The sequence below is a fragment of the Euprymna scolopes genome, chromosome 45, assembly GCF_053919585.1.
Source record: "Euprymna scolopes isolate OS-2025 chromosome 45, ASM5391958v1, whole genome shotgun sequence".
Taxonomy (NCBI): Eukaryota; Metazoa; Mollusca; class Cephalopoda; order Sepiida; family Sepiolidae; genus Euprymna; species Euprymna scolopes.
In genome coordinates this window covers 6360579-6375193 of record NC_136526.1, presented here as the reverse complement: position 1 = coordinate 6375193, position 14615 = coordinate 6360579, and the positions used below count along the sequence as shown (strand labels likewise).

Below are 14615 nucleotides of genomic sequence, written 5' to 3'. Positions count from 1 at the left end.
GAATAATATATATTTTGGAGTAAGCCTATAAGAAATGAACGCACACACACACACACACACACACACACAAAGTGACTCTTATGTAAGCGTTAAAATCAACAAAAATTTTATTATTTCAATGTTTTTAAAGGGCTTTTTTTTTACAAATATGCTCGAGCAATTGCTTAATATGGATACTCATGTTAGTGGCGAAGTGCATGACTCAGCCAGCGTAATCAAAACAATTATAAATATTATAACAATCTATATATTAATACGATAGCGTGTGTGTTATTTTCTGTGTCACGATTACGTCCGGGCCGTTTAATTGTTATGTACTTCCATTTCTTGTCATAAATCATTTTTACAAAGAATTCTTCATAAGTTTTGGTTTCGGTTTCGAATATAGCTGAAGGAGCCCAAGTTGTATATATATATATATATATATATATATATATATATATATATATATATATTCATAAGTTTTTATTTCGGTTTCGATTCAAGCTAATGCACCCAAGTCATATGAATATATATATATATATATATATATATATATATATATATATATATATATATATATATATATATATATATATATATATGGATATTTTTTTATTTTTGAAATCGCAACTTTATAACATATAAAAATCGATAGGACATTAACTCTTTAATAATATATACGAAATCTGCAAGTATTAAAATATCATATTTAAGCGTACTTTGCGACCGGGTTTTGCCGGGCATCCCTGCTAGCTTAAATAAATACTTTTGCAGTTTTAACAAAAAAAAAAAAAAAAAAAAACTACAATAATATCAGGGTATTTATATTTACGTTGAACATCTACAGAATGCCAACATCAATATATTACATATGAATGGGTCACCTGTGGAATTACCACAGGTCCCGCTAGTATATGATTAACGAACGTTTAGAAGGAATATATGACGTTTAACCTAGCATGTAAAGTTTCTTGATTTAGTAAATATTTTTAAACCAATTTTTGTTCTATTTACAGGTGGCCATGGATCTGGTAAATATTGTTTTTTGTTTTTTTTTTTTGTTTTTCTGAATTGAAAACTACATCACTAAAAAATATGATTATTATTTTGTATGTCTGTCTGTCCGTGATTTAAAGTCTGATGCTATTCAGTGCTGCTGAATTGTGTTTAAGCATTATGAATATGGTGCTCGAATTATATTTAGTATACATCCAGTTTTACCGTACAATTTAATGTCCATTAGTAGTGAACGTGTGTGTGTGTGTGTGTGTGTGTGTGTACATTTCCCTACGCAATAACTCTGTAAATTTTCAGTCTACAGACTCGAAATTTGATATACACGGTACTGAGATTTGGGAAAAATCTATGTGATCGATTTTCCGCCAGAAATTTGGTTGTTAAGGGGTCAAAGTTCAACGATTTAGCATTTGAGAACTCTACAAAACTCCTCCGCCAATTTTTGGTACAAACACTTGAAATTTTAGATATAGATTCCTTGGACATGGATCTAACTTAATAACTTGATTTGAGCCCAAAACAATAAATATTAAGGGGTCATAATAGGGGGCAAAGTTTAAAAAAATTGACCGCTTTTTTTTTTTTTTTTGCTGAACATACACCTCCCAACACCCGGGCAATGCCGGGCTGAAATGTTAGTGTTATATAAATATATGATTAATGAACTTTTAGGAAAAAAATATATTACGTCTAACCCAGCGTGTAAAGTTTCTTGCTTTAATAAATATTTGTAAACCTATATTTATTCTATTTACAGGTGGCCATGGATCTGGTAAATATTGTTGTTTTTTTTTAAATAATTTCTGAATTGAAAAGTATATCACTAAAAGATACGATTATCATTGTGTCTGTCCGTGATTCTTCGTCTTATTCTGCTGAATTGTGTTTAAGCATTGTGAATATGGTGCTCGAATTATATCTAGTATACGTCCAGTTACACCGTACAATTTAATTTTCATTAGTAGTGAACGTGTCTGTGTGTCCTTCATGCCAAACTTTGTCAAAGGTACTGGGGAACTCTTTACTCTTTTGACTCCCAATGTTTCACGGTCCTGAATATGACCTTAACCTATATCCGATAGTGAGGTCCCCAGTTTGCGGGTTTCGGAGAGTGTGGAACCACCCTTAATGGCCATTGCTCCCAGGTCCACTCTGACCCGAAGTGGTAGTACCTGTTAGGGTCCCAACTATGGGTTTAATAGAAGCCGACTTGAAATATATATATATATATATATATATATATATATATATATATATATATATATATATTTCAAGTCGACTTCTAATATATATATATATATATATATATATATATATATATATATATTAGACACCAGGGTCATTTTTAATTTGGAGAAAAGGAACAAAAATAAAATTTGCGTCAGTCGTGAAGGATCTCTCCTCCACTGACGGAGAACAAGAAATTGAAGTGTAGCATCTGAAGAACAGATACTACACTTTGATCTTGACCCGATACTTGGAAGTGTAGAACAGTTAACACGTAATTGTTTTAATAAATATCCCCAAACTTTTTATTGCTTTAATTTTGTTTAAGGATTTTTTTCTTTACCAATCTGCTCGATCAATTGCTTCGCATGGACATTATTGGTTGGCAGCAAAGTGCATGACTCAGCGTAATCAAAACAAATTATAAATCTATACTTCTCTAAATTCGTTTTTCTTTTGTGTGTATTTATATTGATACTAAAAACCCTCTTTTCTATTTACTTAAAACGAAAATACAATTTTCATATATATGGGTTTTGGAATTGCATTCACTAGCAAAAGATCTAGCTAATTTGCATATTCTTTTAAACATTCATTTTAATTAATTCCCTTTTAGTTTTTTTTGGTTTTCTTATGGAATGATCATCTTTATTTAACTATTATGTGTAATTATATTCATGAAAGTATTCTACATGATTTATACTTGCATAATATTTGCGTAAAAAGTTTATAGTAAACACAAAATTGTTTCCATATATATTTATGTATACGTATATATTTTTGTTTAACAAATTTTGCCTACCAAATTCCTCCTAGAGTTTTTGGATCTACAGACATGAAATTGAAATTTGCCAGGTGAAGGTCGAACGGCGGCATTACAAATGCATAACGTAGTAGTTATTGGTTCATGTTTTAATTTTTAGCCTTGAAGAAAAGATGTTTTCATAGCCCAGTCATAGACGACAGAGGCAAAATAAATCGTGAGCTGAACATTTTGGTTTCGGTTCTCGATGGTGGCGCATGAGTCGTTTTTAAAATACTTTTTAAATCATTACTATATATTTCATCCAACTTATCTATCTACATATCTCTATATCTATAAAAGTGAAAATGTCTGTCTGTCTAAGAGAGAGAGAGAGAGAGAGAGAGAGAGAGAGAGAGAGAGAGAGAGAGAGAGAGAGAGAGAGAGAGAATCTTGTAAGTTGTTAACTTTAAAACTATATAAAATGAAACTTACTTATAGGAACTTATTTTTTATTTAGTCATTTAATCACATGCAATCAATACATCAACTTTCATCTTTTAAAAACGGGATGACAGGTATATATATATATATATATGTATATATATATATGTATGTATATATATATTATTGTTTACTATAATACCTGTATATATATATGTATATATATGTATGTATATATATATTATTGTTTACTATAATACCTGTATATATATGTATATATATGTATATATATATATATATATATATATATATATATATTATTGTTTACTATAATACCTACAGACAATAGCTTTTCACCTTTTCGGGAATCATCAGTGCAGGATGTCACGATTAACGCCAATCGAGAGATTCGAACCCTGGAACGAGTGAGGGAGGTTCCATTTTTACAATCTATTTAACTGGCGAAGTAAACAAGAGAGGTGAAGCTATGTTTCGATAAGATTAGAACTAACAGACATTCAGTTAGGCCACGTATACATTCTGTATACACACATTCATTAGAAGTGAAGCTATGTTTTGATAAGCTTATCAGAACATGTCAGACCTTGTCAAACTGTGCACTGGTAAAGTTTGCACCGGAAGGTATCGGAACAGTTGATCGGTAGGACGTGTCGTCTGTCACATGTTCCAGTTTGCTGGAGCAAAGTGTTGAGTTGGATTGAAGGCGTGAAAGGAAGAAGATGATCTTAAAAGGGTCTCTAATTGTAACCCTAATCCTAACCCCAATCCTAACCATAATCCTAACTTGATCTTAACCCTAACCCTAATCCTAACCATAATCCTAACCTGATCCTAAGCTTGATCGTAACCTTAATCCTTACCCTAATACTAACCCTAATATTAATTCTAATCCTTACACTAATACAAACCCTAATCGTAGCCCTGATCTTAACCTTAATTCTAAACCTAATATTAACTCTAATACTAACCTATTCCTAACGCTTACCCCAATCCTAATCCTTACCATAATCCTAACCGTAATCCTAACCTAATAAAAATTTTGATTCTAACTCTAACTCCTAACCTTGAGCCTTACACTAATTCTAACTCTAATGCTAACCCTAATCCTAACCTTATTCCTTACCTAATCTTAAACCTAATTCTAATCCTAACCCTAATCCTTAACCTAATTCTTACTCTAATACTAAACATAATTCAAACCCTAATATTAACTCTAATCCTTGCACTAATACAAACCCTTATCTTAACCTTAACCCTAAACCTAACCCTAACCCTAATTTTAACCTTAATCCTTAACCTAATACTAACCCTAATCCTAACCTGACCCTAACCTTAGTCCTAACTCTGACATCTGTTTCTTTATTCAGCTGGTTATAATCATTACCCTAATCCTAATGCTGACCGTAACCATTATCCTGACCTTAATCCTAACCCTAATTCTGACCATAATCCTAACTAGGACCCGAACCCTGACCCTAACCCCAACTCTGAATTAACCTTGACTCTGACCTTAACCCTAAACCTGAACCTTACTTACGATCATAACACTAACACTAACCCTTAATTCTAACACTACTCCTAACCTTGATCCTAATCTGATCCTAACCTTAATCCTAACCCTGACATCTGCTTCTTTCTTCAGCTGATTCGAATTTTGTTGGATGTTTCAAAGACAGCGGGAACCGTTACTTGAAGAAAAGAGTGCAAGATGTACACAGCGTTCGCGAATGCAGGAGAAAGTGCAGAAAACGCCGATATCCCTTTGCTGGTGTACAGGTAAGCCAATCGAAATATGTTATACATATGTAACATTTTTTTTTCGTGATTTTTTTAACGTGAAATAATTCTTTTAGCGGTAATGTAAGCAGACATCTTGGTGTCGCACAGTGCACTGTGCGGAAACACTTGCAGGTGTGAATTGTCAAGGGTAGCAGAGGCCGGATATACACGTTGATGGGGTCACAGGTTAAAGTTGTTGACATCGCAGGTGCATCGGGAAACTCGACTCTGAAATAAACAAAGCGGGTAGTTTGTCAGGGGCAGAAGCAGAAAAAGACAGACACGCACCCGGTTGTTAAAACGCCGCTTGATTGTCTCGACCACAGTCAACCGCCCCTCCCCCTCTGTTCCACGTCGTCACTAAGTTTTCCGCGTGCTATACGCGAACAGTGATTTTAGTAGTTGCAGAATTTTGAAAAAAAAATAAAGACGTTTATTTTTCTATAAGTTGTTTCGTATCTGTTTTTGGCCGGAGAGCGCTGGGGAACGCATCATTGCTGCCCAACTCCCTAAACAGTATTCCTGTAAATCTGGCCCCAAATAATAACCCCTCAATAACAAAAAAAAACCCCAAAAAAACAAAACAAAAAAAACTAACAGTAAAAATAAAAAAAATTATTAATAAAAAAGATATAACCTCCGAGATTCTTCAAATGTGTCTTATCGGGCCTAGATCTCAGTGTAGTATCTGTTCTTATGCTACACTAAACCTTTTCTGTTCTTGGTCAGTGTGGAAGAAATCCTTCATGATTGAGATACTTTTTTTTTTGTTGCTATCCGGAGTGCCCCTTATGTCTAACTCTGCCCTCGTGGGGAGGCAAGTAAATAGGTACCTCCGATTTTCTTCAAATGAGTCTTATCGGGCCAAAATCACAGTGTAGTATCTGTTCCGATACTGCATTTCATCTTTTCTGTCCTCGCCCAGTGAAAGAGAAATCCCTCACGACGGAGACAATTTTTTTCCCTTAACGTGAAATAATTGTAATAAGTAGAAAGTGAATTTTGGGTGTTACTATTAACGTTTCGCTTATTTGGTTCATTTAGTCCTCACATTCCATGAGCCTTGTTTCTGACAGAGAGGGAAGAATCGCTGTTTTCTGAGTCAATATCTATTCAATCTAACACCTATCGTTGGCGAGCTTTTGACCTTGAAGAGTATAATTTTGTTAACTCCTTACATTAAGTGGCTCCATGCTTTGTCTGGAGCGATTTTCTATTAAACAAGTGAAGCATGCATGGTTCTTGGTGAGTATACAGTGAACGAGTCATAAAAGAGTGACTAAGTTCAGCATTTGCCCCCCCCCACCACTTAGTCCCAAAACTCTCCAGGGGACGTCAAATCCTGGTGAAAATGAACAAACGGTGCAGTTTTAGGCCTTAACATATGTAAATTTGAGTTCTACGCCATGAAAAAAAAAAAAAAAAAAGAAATGACTACGTCCATCATATTCTCCCCCCCCCATTTAGCCCTAAACGCCCCCAAGGCCTTAACAATTTAAAATTGAGTTCAGCACGATACAAAACTGCTAAATAGACATACACTGAAAATTTTGGACAAATATGGTAAAATCTATGTTTGAATGTTGGAATGTTTTTATTAACCCTAAAAGAGCCCCTGGGACACACCGAAGAGTTATTGCGAAATATAGACAAACAAAATTATTTCAACTTTTCAGAAAGTTTTTTTTTAAAAATCCAAGGCATCAATTTTTTTTAATAAGCACAAAAGTGTCAATTTAAACCGTTTTAACCTGAAAGGCACCGCCAAGGAAGTTTCCCCGGGAAATCCCTTCTGTTACTTTTTTGCACATGTCATGTTTGATGTTTGTGCAAAATTTCAAAAAATTCCAACACGTAGTTATTCAGAAAAGTGATTTTTTGACACAATGTCTGCAGCATATATAACATATTTACGAAAATTGTCAATATGAACACAATAGATAATATACTGGAGTTTCACATGTAGCCACTAGAATGTTCTGCCACTCTTCAATTGGAGGATATTTTAGACTTTGCGCACCTCCCCCTTCCCCTTAAGGATGCCCCAAAGATGTTCTATTGCATTCAACTCTGGAGATATGCTTGGCCAGTCCATCACCTTCATCCTCAGCCTCTTCAGTAAAGCAGTGGCTGTCTTGCATGTGTGTTTTGGGTCATTGTCATGACGGAACACTGCTCTGCGACCCAGTCTATGCACTGCTCCGGTATTTGACAGCACATGTTGGAGTTCATGTTTCCCTCAATGAAATGTAATTCTTCAATATATGCCAGCACTCATGCAGCCCCAGACCATGACATTCCCATCACCATCCTTGTAGTTATTGAAAAAAGTGCGGACGGACGAACAGATGAGGGTGAATTTACAGGTCCACCCTCCTTTTGTCAGGGGGACCAAAAAAAAAAAAAAAAATAAAATCAGAAAAATTAGCAAATAAGTGATTCGGAATCGTTTTATGATAATTTATTCGTATTATGTATTTTTTTCGATAACAAAAAAAGCTTTGTGTAACAGAGCTCATGTGAATACTTATGAAAACATCAGCAGCCGTCGAAAAATGGATGGCAAGCGATTGTATTAGCAGCAGGAGCAGCGTTTGAACGCGTATGCAAATTAGGAGGTGTGTGTGAGATGGTGTGAAAAGAAAAAAAAAGGATACCACGTGGCCGGCAAGAAACAAAGTCGGCGCTGAAGGAGATGGGCGTGTAAAATGAACGCGAAAATCAGCTGGCTGTGGCCAGCGTGCGTTCGGAAGAAGAGAAACCCATACCAGGCTAGTGCATATGAGTACATAGGAAAATATCAGCAGCAGCGAAAGATAGCTGGCTTGCAAGGAGGTTAGCAGCAGCAGAAGCCGAAATAAGCGCATATGCAAATTAGGAAGTGGGTGCGAGAAGAAAAAGGAGCGAAAAAAAAAGAGAGAAAAATACACCACGTGGTCGTGAGGAAGCAAGAGTGCGTAAAAATAAATTGATCTGTAAAGTCGAGGACCATTATGGGTCGGAGGGAGGAGAAACACCGTCAGGTTAGATGGACATGTGGCAGTGTTGAGATGGGAGATTAACGGCAATGAATGCTTTCGTTAAAAAATGTAAAAAAAAAATGCCGACCACAGATTTTTATTTATTTATTACTTCTTTTTTGTTTGGTGCGGATCCGTGAGAGGTTTGAACTGTAACAAACACGGTTCGAGCGTAATATGCATTTGTACATACATTGGGGATATGTTTATCACACACACACACACACACTCACACACACTCACACACACTCGCACAACTCACACACACACACAACCACTCACACATGCGCACACTCGCACACACACAGACACTCGCACACACACACACACTCACACACTCACACACACACTCACACACACACTCACACACACACACACTCACACACACAAACACTCACACACACAGTCACACACACACACTCACACACACACTCACACACACTCGCACACACACACACTCACACACACACGCATACACACACATTCACACACCCACTCACTCACACACACAGGCACTCACAGACACTCGCACACACGCACTCACACACACTCGCACACACAAACACTCAGACACACACTCACACACACAAACACTCACACACACTCGCACACACACGCATTCACATCCACACATTCACACACACACTCACACAAACACACTCGCACGCACACACTCACTCAAATCACACACACACACAAACACTCATACACACACAAACACACACTCGCGCCCACACTCACACACACATTCACACACACACACACACTCACACACACAAAGTTCCTTTCATATTAGTAGATAGATAGATAGATAGATAGATAGATAGATTTTTACATTCTCAAATAAAATATTCCTGCATCTTGCCATTATCATATTTTACTGTAATCAAAATATGTTTTTGAAAGGATCGTTTTCCTTATTAGTGTGATATAGGGTGTCCAAAAAGACATTGAAGGGTTTTGAACTTAAATAGATTTTTTATGTTTGATGATATATTTCTGGAATTTTAACACAATCTGCCTAAGACATTGGCAAATGTAAAATAAAAATAAAAATTAAATCAATCTTTATTTTCAACTTCGCATATTATCTCTCGCTATGACAATATCAAATGGCCACCACGTTCCCCAGACTTGACTAGTCCCATAGATAGATAGATAGATTTTTACATTCTCAAATGAAATATTCCCTGCATCTTGCAAATAGTATATTTTAATGTAATAAAATACGTTTTTGAAAGAATAGTTTTTCTTATTTCGTTTTAGTACGGAAGGCAATGTTTCTGTGGTTACCAGTATAGTAATGACCCTGCTTATAACTGCAACATGAAATGTCGAAATGGCCGGGATAACTGTGGAGGAGAATATTCTAAATCAGTCTACAGAACAGGTGAGTTAAACCTTTGCTTGTGCATATTTTTACGTTATGGAGATCCATGGGGCAATTCCATATTTGGGGCAGTTCTATATCTGGGGCAATTTAATACCTGGGGTAATTCCATATTCAGGGAAATTCTATATCTGGGGCAATTCAATACCTGGGGTAATTCCATATTTAGGGAAATTCTATATCTGGGGCAATTCAATACCTGGGGTAATTCCATATTTAGGGAAATTCTATATCTGGGGCAATTCAATACCTGGGGTAATTCCATAGCTGGGCAATTATATACTGAGTGAGCAAATCTATATCTGGGGTAATTCTATACTTGGGTCAATTTGGTACCTGGGACAATTCCATACCGAGGACAATTCTTTACATGAGCCCATTCCATACCTGATGCAATTCCATACCTGAGGTAATTCCATACGTGGGCTATTCCATACCGAGGACAATTCTTTACCTGGGCCAATTTTATACCTGGGTCAATTCCATACCGAGGACAATTCTTTACCTGGGCCAATTCCATACCTGGGGCAATTCCATACCGAGAACAATTCTTTACCTGGGCCAATTCCATACCTGGGTCAATTCCATACCTGAGGCAATTCCATACCTAGGACAATTCCATAACTGGGCAATTCAATAGCTGGGACAATTCTATTCCTAAGGTAAATCTATACCTGGGTCAATTCTGTACCTGGGTCAATTCTGTACTCTCTCAGCTCAAAAGCCGTGCAGTTATCAAATTCCTAATGAACCGCCCTCTTAAGTAAACACTTCATTAAATCTCCACACTAACGTACTGTACTTGCAATAACCCTTATCCCTGAGTGGCTTCCGGGCCTTGATAAGTGGTGATCTCTGTGTAAAAATAAAAAAAATAACGTTTGACACCTTCTGGCACTCGAAATGGTCCAATTAGTTAATCGCAGATTATTCCAGCCCAAAACATGACACCTCCACCTTCCTGTTAACGAAAGAATCGATGAGGGGTAGGGAATCCAAGAGGACTCCAAACTTTGGTCTACCCATCTGGCCCATCAAGAGTTGATCTGGCCTCATCGGCGAAAAGAACATTTTCTAAGCTGGTTTTCATGTATTTCTGAGCCCAAGCCAAACGTTTTACCTTATGGTTTAAAACAGGTCTTGCTATGGGCTTAATGCTTCTTGCAATTTCGTTTAAGACATTGCAGCCTGTCTTTCTAGACAAGGAAGGTATTCCAGCCTTGTGAAATATCGCAGCACTCACTGCACGGCTGCTTGATAAGTTGACGGCGAATTTTTCCAACATTACGAGCAGAAACTGACTTTCTTTTGTTTTTGTTCTTCCTTGGTTTGATGCTTGGATTTTCAACGAATCGAGAAAGGGCTCTTCGATCTCTTCCAAGCTCCTTGGCTAGATCTACGAGAGATAAACCTTCTGCAAGCCTGAAACCACACACTCCTTTTCATTAGCTGTCAATCGACTCTTTTTAGGCATTTTGGAAGACCTGCAATACAGTGATACACACTTAAAATTACCAGAAAATAGAAAAATTAGAATAATTGTCAAAATATTTGTTCAAATTCCACAAAAATCAGGAGAATAAGTCACCTTTTTATGCTCTTCCAGTTTTATACCAAATTTCACTTCTCTGCGTTTCGCAGCAATTTCAAAATTAAAAAAAAAATATTGACCTGCAATAAAGCGATACACAGTGTTTATGTTTTGTCGTTGTCCGGTTTGCTCAGAAGAATCTGGGCATGCCTCTCAATAATAAACGTTTTTTTCTAAATCTATGCAAGTCTTTGTGGCAGTCAAACTGCTTCTTAGCAGAGAACATCAAGGAAGGGTTTAAAAATGTGGGGTAATGTCATGGGGCCCTACACATATACCACCGTCTGTGGATGACTCTGCAGAATTGTTTATCGATCTGCACTCCAGCTAGCATCAAACTACCTGACCAGATTCTGACACCTCAGAGCTCCACAAAAAACAAAAACAAAAACAAAAAAAAAAAACAGCGATTACTCTGACAGTGATTACGAACTGTCATGGGCGTCAACAGGCAAAGAGTCATCAAAGGGTAGTATGGAAAGAGACCGCCGTCAGTTGAATGCCTGCAGCGACTTTGTAAAGACAAAAACAAGGAAGCAAAAAAAAAAAGAAAAGAAAAAAAAGACAAGGTTTTGAGGTCGACGGAAAGGAAGAAAGTACATCGAGATGCTCACTCGTCAAGGACAGATGCTGACATCAAACTCCCGCTCCAGAAGATATCTCACTATTGATACACTTCTCTATCTATATAAAAGCCAAGTACGTCCAAGGATGGAATACTGCTGCCATATCGTGGCAGGAGCTGCTAAAAACAGCCTATCCTGCCTTGACAGAGTACAAAATAGACTTCGTGGCTTAGTGGGGATGCTCTTTTCTCTACCCTGCAACCTCTCTCCCACAGAAGAGACGTTGCGAGCCTATCCTTGTTTTATCGTTAATTCCATGGCAAGTGCTCGTCTGAACTCCAATCTCTGGTCCCCCCTCGCCAATCCTTCACGAAAAACACCCGTCTAGCTGAATCACATGTGAAAAATTCCACCCCTTCTTTATCTGTGCCTAAATCAAAACGTAGATTCCATGAACAAAGCTTCTTTCTTAGAACTGCACGCCTGTGGAACTCTGTTCCGTCTGCCTGCTTCTCACCTGACTACAACTAGGATGTCTTCAAGACCAACGTTAACAAATTCCTAATGAACCGCCCCCTTAAGTAAACACTTCATTAAATCTCCACACTAACGTACTGTACTTGCAATAACCCTTATCCCTGAGTGGCTTCCGGGCCTTGATAAGTGGTGACCACCGTGTAAAAAAAAAAAGAGCTACAAAGAAACAGTTATGTCGACCGTAAACGGGTTCCTTCCAAAGCCAGTAAAAAACATTTTTGAAAGTTTCTTTTCTGCTATGTATTAAGGTTTGTTGTGCAGTTCCTATTTTGTCAGAGACAATTGCCAGTTGAACAGTCTCTGCGTTTTTCTCTTTCTCAGTCAGGCTACGCCTATTCTTCGCTTTTAAACAAATAAATAAATAGTTTATTGGCTGGCTAGTTGTTTAGTTCATCTGATACAACAAAGGCCATATAAAACTACTGGGAGGACATAAATTAAATAAACTTTTACTTTAGCAATTATCACCATCCTTTTTGATTTTTCGTATGCGATTGTGGTTTTGGAAAGCCGCCCAACCTAGCCAGATTCCGTGTTTCAATATCGTGATCACTGGAAAAGGAAGTCAGTCTATGCCACAAATAAATGAATTGGGTGACCTGTTTGATGGTTTTACTGTAAATAGTCATGTTTAGGTTAAACTGTGATTTAGCTGTAGACATACATTCTGTTTTCTTTAGGTTTATTTCTAATCCTATTTCCTTTGCATTCTTTGCTGATATATAAACAAAAACTTGAAGTTTATGTGAGCATTCATTAACAAGAGCGACGTCATCAGCGTAGGAGAGGTTGGAGATGATTTGTCCTCCTATAGAAAAACCGCTTTGAAAAGTCTCTTCTGTCTTAAGCATAACAACAGCTTGAGCGAGTTTCTCCGGAAGGAATGGCGGAAAATAAGTCACGTAGGTTCGCAATCCGCACCAATCGGAAGATGCGATTCATGAAGGTTTACTGGTTGGCTTTGTGTCTATCTTAATTTATTGATGTTTCCTACAGTGTGTAATTGTCAAACGGAAGTTATGGGATTACTCCATTTTCATGACTTTTTACAGTCAACGTTTCTACTTTTCTGTTTGATTCTTTATGATCTTGGTCTGTTGTAAGATAAATCAACGGGCTGTAATCTTTTTTTTTTTTTAATCTATATCAGTGTTTTTCGTGAAAGTTTGGCGATAGATTGAAACTCAAATGTTCATATGACTTATACAAAAATAAAAATCCAACAAACCAAAAAGTGCGGGTGCAAATAGCGCAGAGGACTCTGAAATTCGAGCCTTGTGTTCATTTTGGAAAAAAGTTAGGTCACGTGGTACTCGGTCGACATTGTCACAGCAAATATTACATAGCGTCCTTTGTTTTGATCTGCGCGAACTTTCAGACCCCGCATTACGGTTTTAAAAATACAGCGCCCCAAATTTTTCCTGTCATTATTTTTTTTAAAATTATTATTTATGACTTTTTTTGAACGATTTTCGAGAATCGAAGAGAACGGCATATAAAACAAATAAATGTTACCAAAGGCAAGATAAGTTACTCTCTTCCCTATCTGGATAAGTTTTTTAGGGTGCTTATGTGTCTATATTAACGTGTTATCTTTTTTTTTTTTTTAACTAGTATTTCAAAGTAAGATTCAATTTTAATGATATACTAGCATTTCGGCAGGCGTTACCCGGGTGTTTGGAGGTGTATGTTGAGCAAAAAAAGAAAAAAAGCGGCCATTTTTTTTCAAATAATTTTTTTTTTATTGACCCCTTAACATTTATTGTTTCGGGCTCACATCAAGTTATTAAGTTAGATCCATGTCCCAGGAACCTATATCTAAAATTTCAAGTGTTTAGACCCAAAATTGGCGGAGGAGTTTGGTAGAGTTCTCAAAGGTCAAATCGTTGAACTTTGACCTCTTAACAGCAAAATTCTGGCCGAAAACGGATTACAAACATTTCCCCAAATCTCAGTAACCTGTATATCAAATTTCGAGTCTGTAGACTGAATTTGTTTTTTACACAGGCATCACCACATTATCAAGGCCAAGAGGCCACTCGAGGATAAGGGTTAAAGAGTGTACAATAGAAATTGGATAATATAGTAATGGTTAGTAATGGAAATTCGGTAAATTTGTTAACAAGTGGAACGGCTCATTAAGACAGAGTTATTGCGTAGGGAAATGTACACAGACACACAGACATACAGATACACACACAGACATGTTCACTTTTATAGATATATAGATTTGTTTATTAAATTGTTAGGTGAAAGTACAGAATAGTTAAAAAAAAACACCGTCACCATATAAAGAACG

At 36.8% G+C, this 14615-nt stretch overlaps 1 protein-coding gene across 1 annotated transcript in view; it reads left to right on the top strand.

Annotated features, from left to right (window-relative positions):
- Positions 1-14615, top strand: part of LOC145269048 (uncharacterized) — an 80860-nt gene that overhangs the window by 31265 nt on the left and 34980 nt on the right. Inside the window, exons 6-9 of the mRNA XM_080124650.1 lie at positions 999-1013; positions 1757-1771; positions 5076-5209; positions 9499-9622. Of these exons, the coding sequence (XP_079980776.1) occupies positions 999-1013; positions 1757-1771; positions 5076-5209; positions 9499-9622 (288 nt within the window). The remainder of the gene's footprint in view (positions 1-998; positions 1014-1756; positions 1772-5075; positions 5210-9498; positions 9623-14615) is intronic.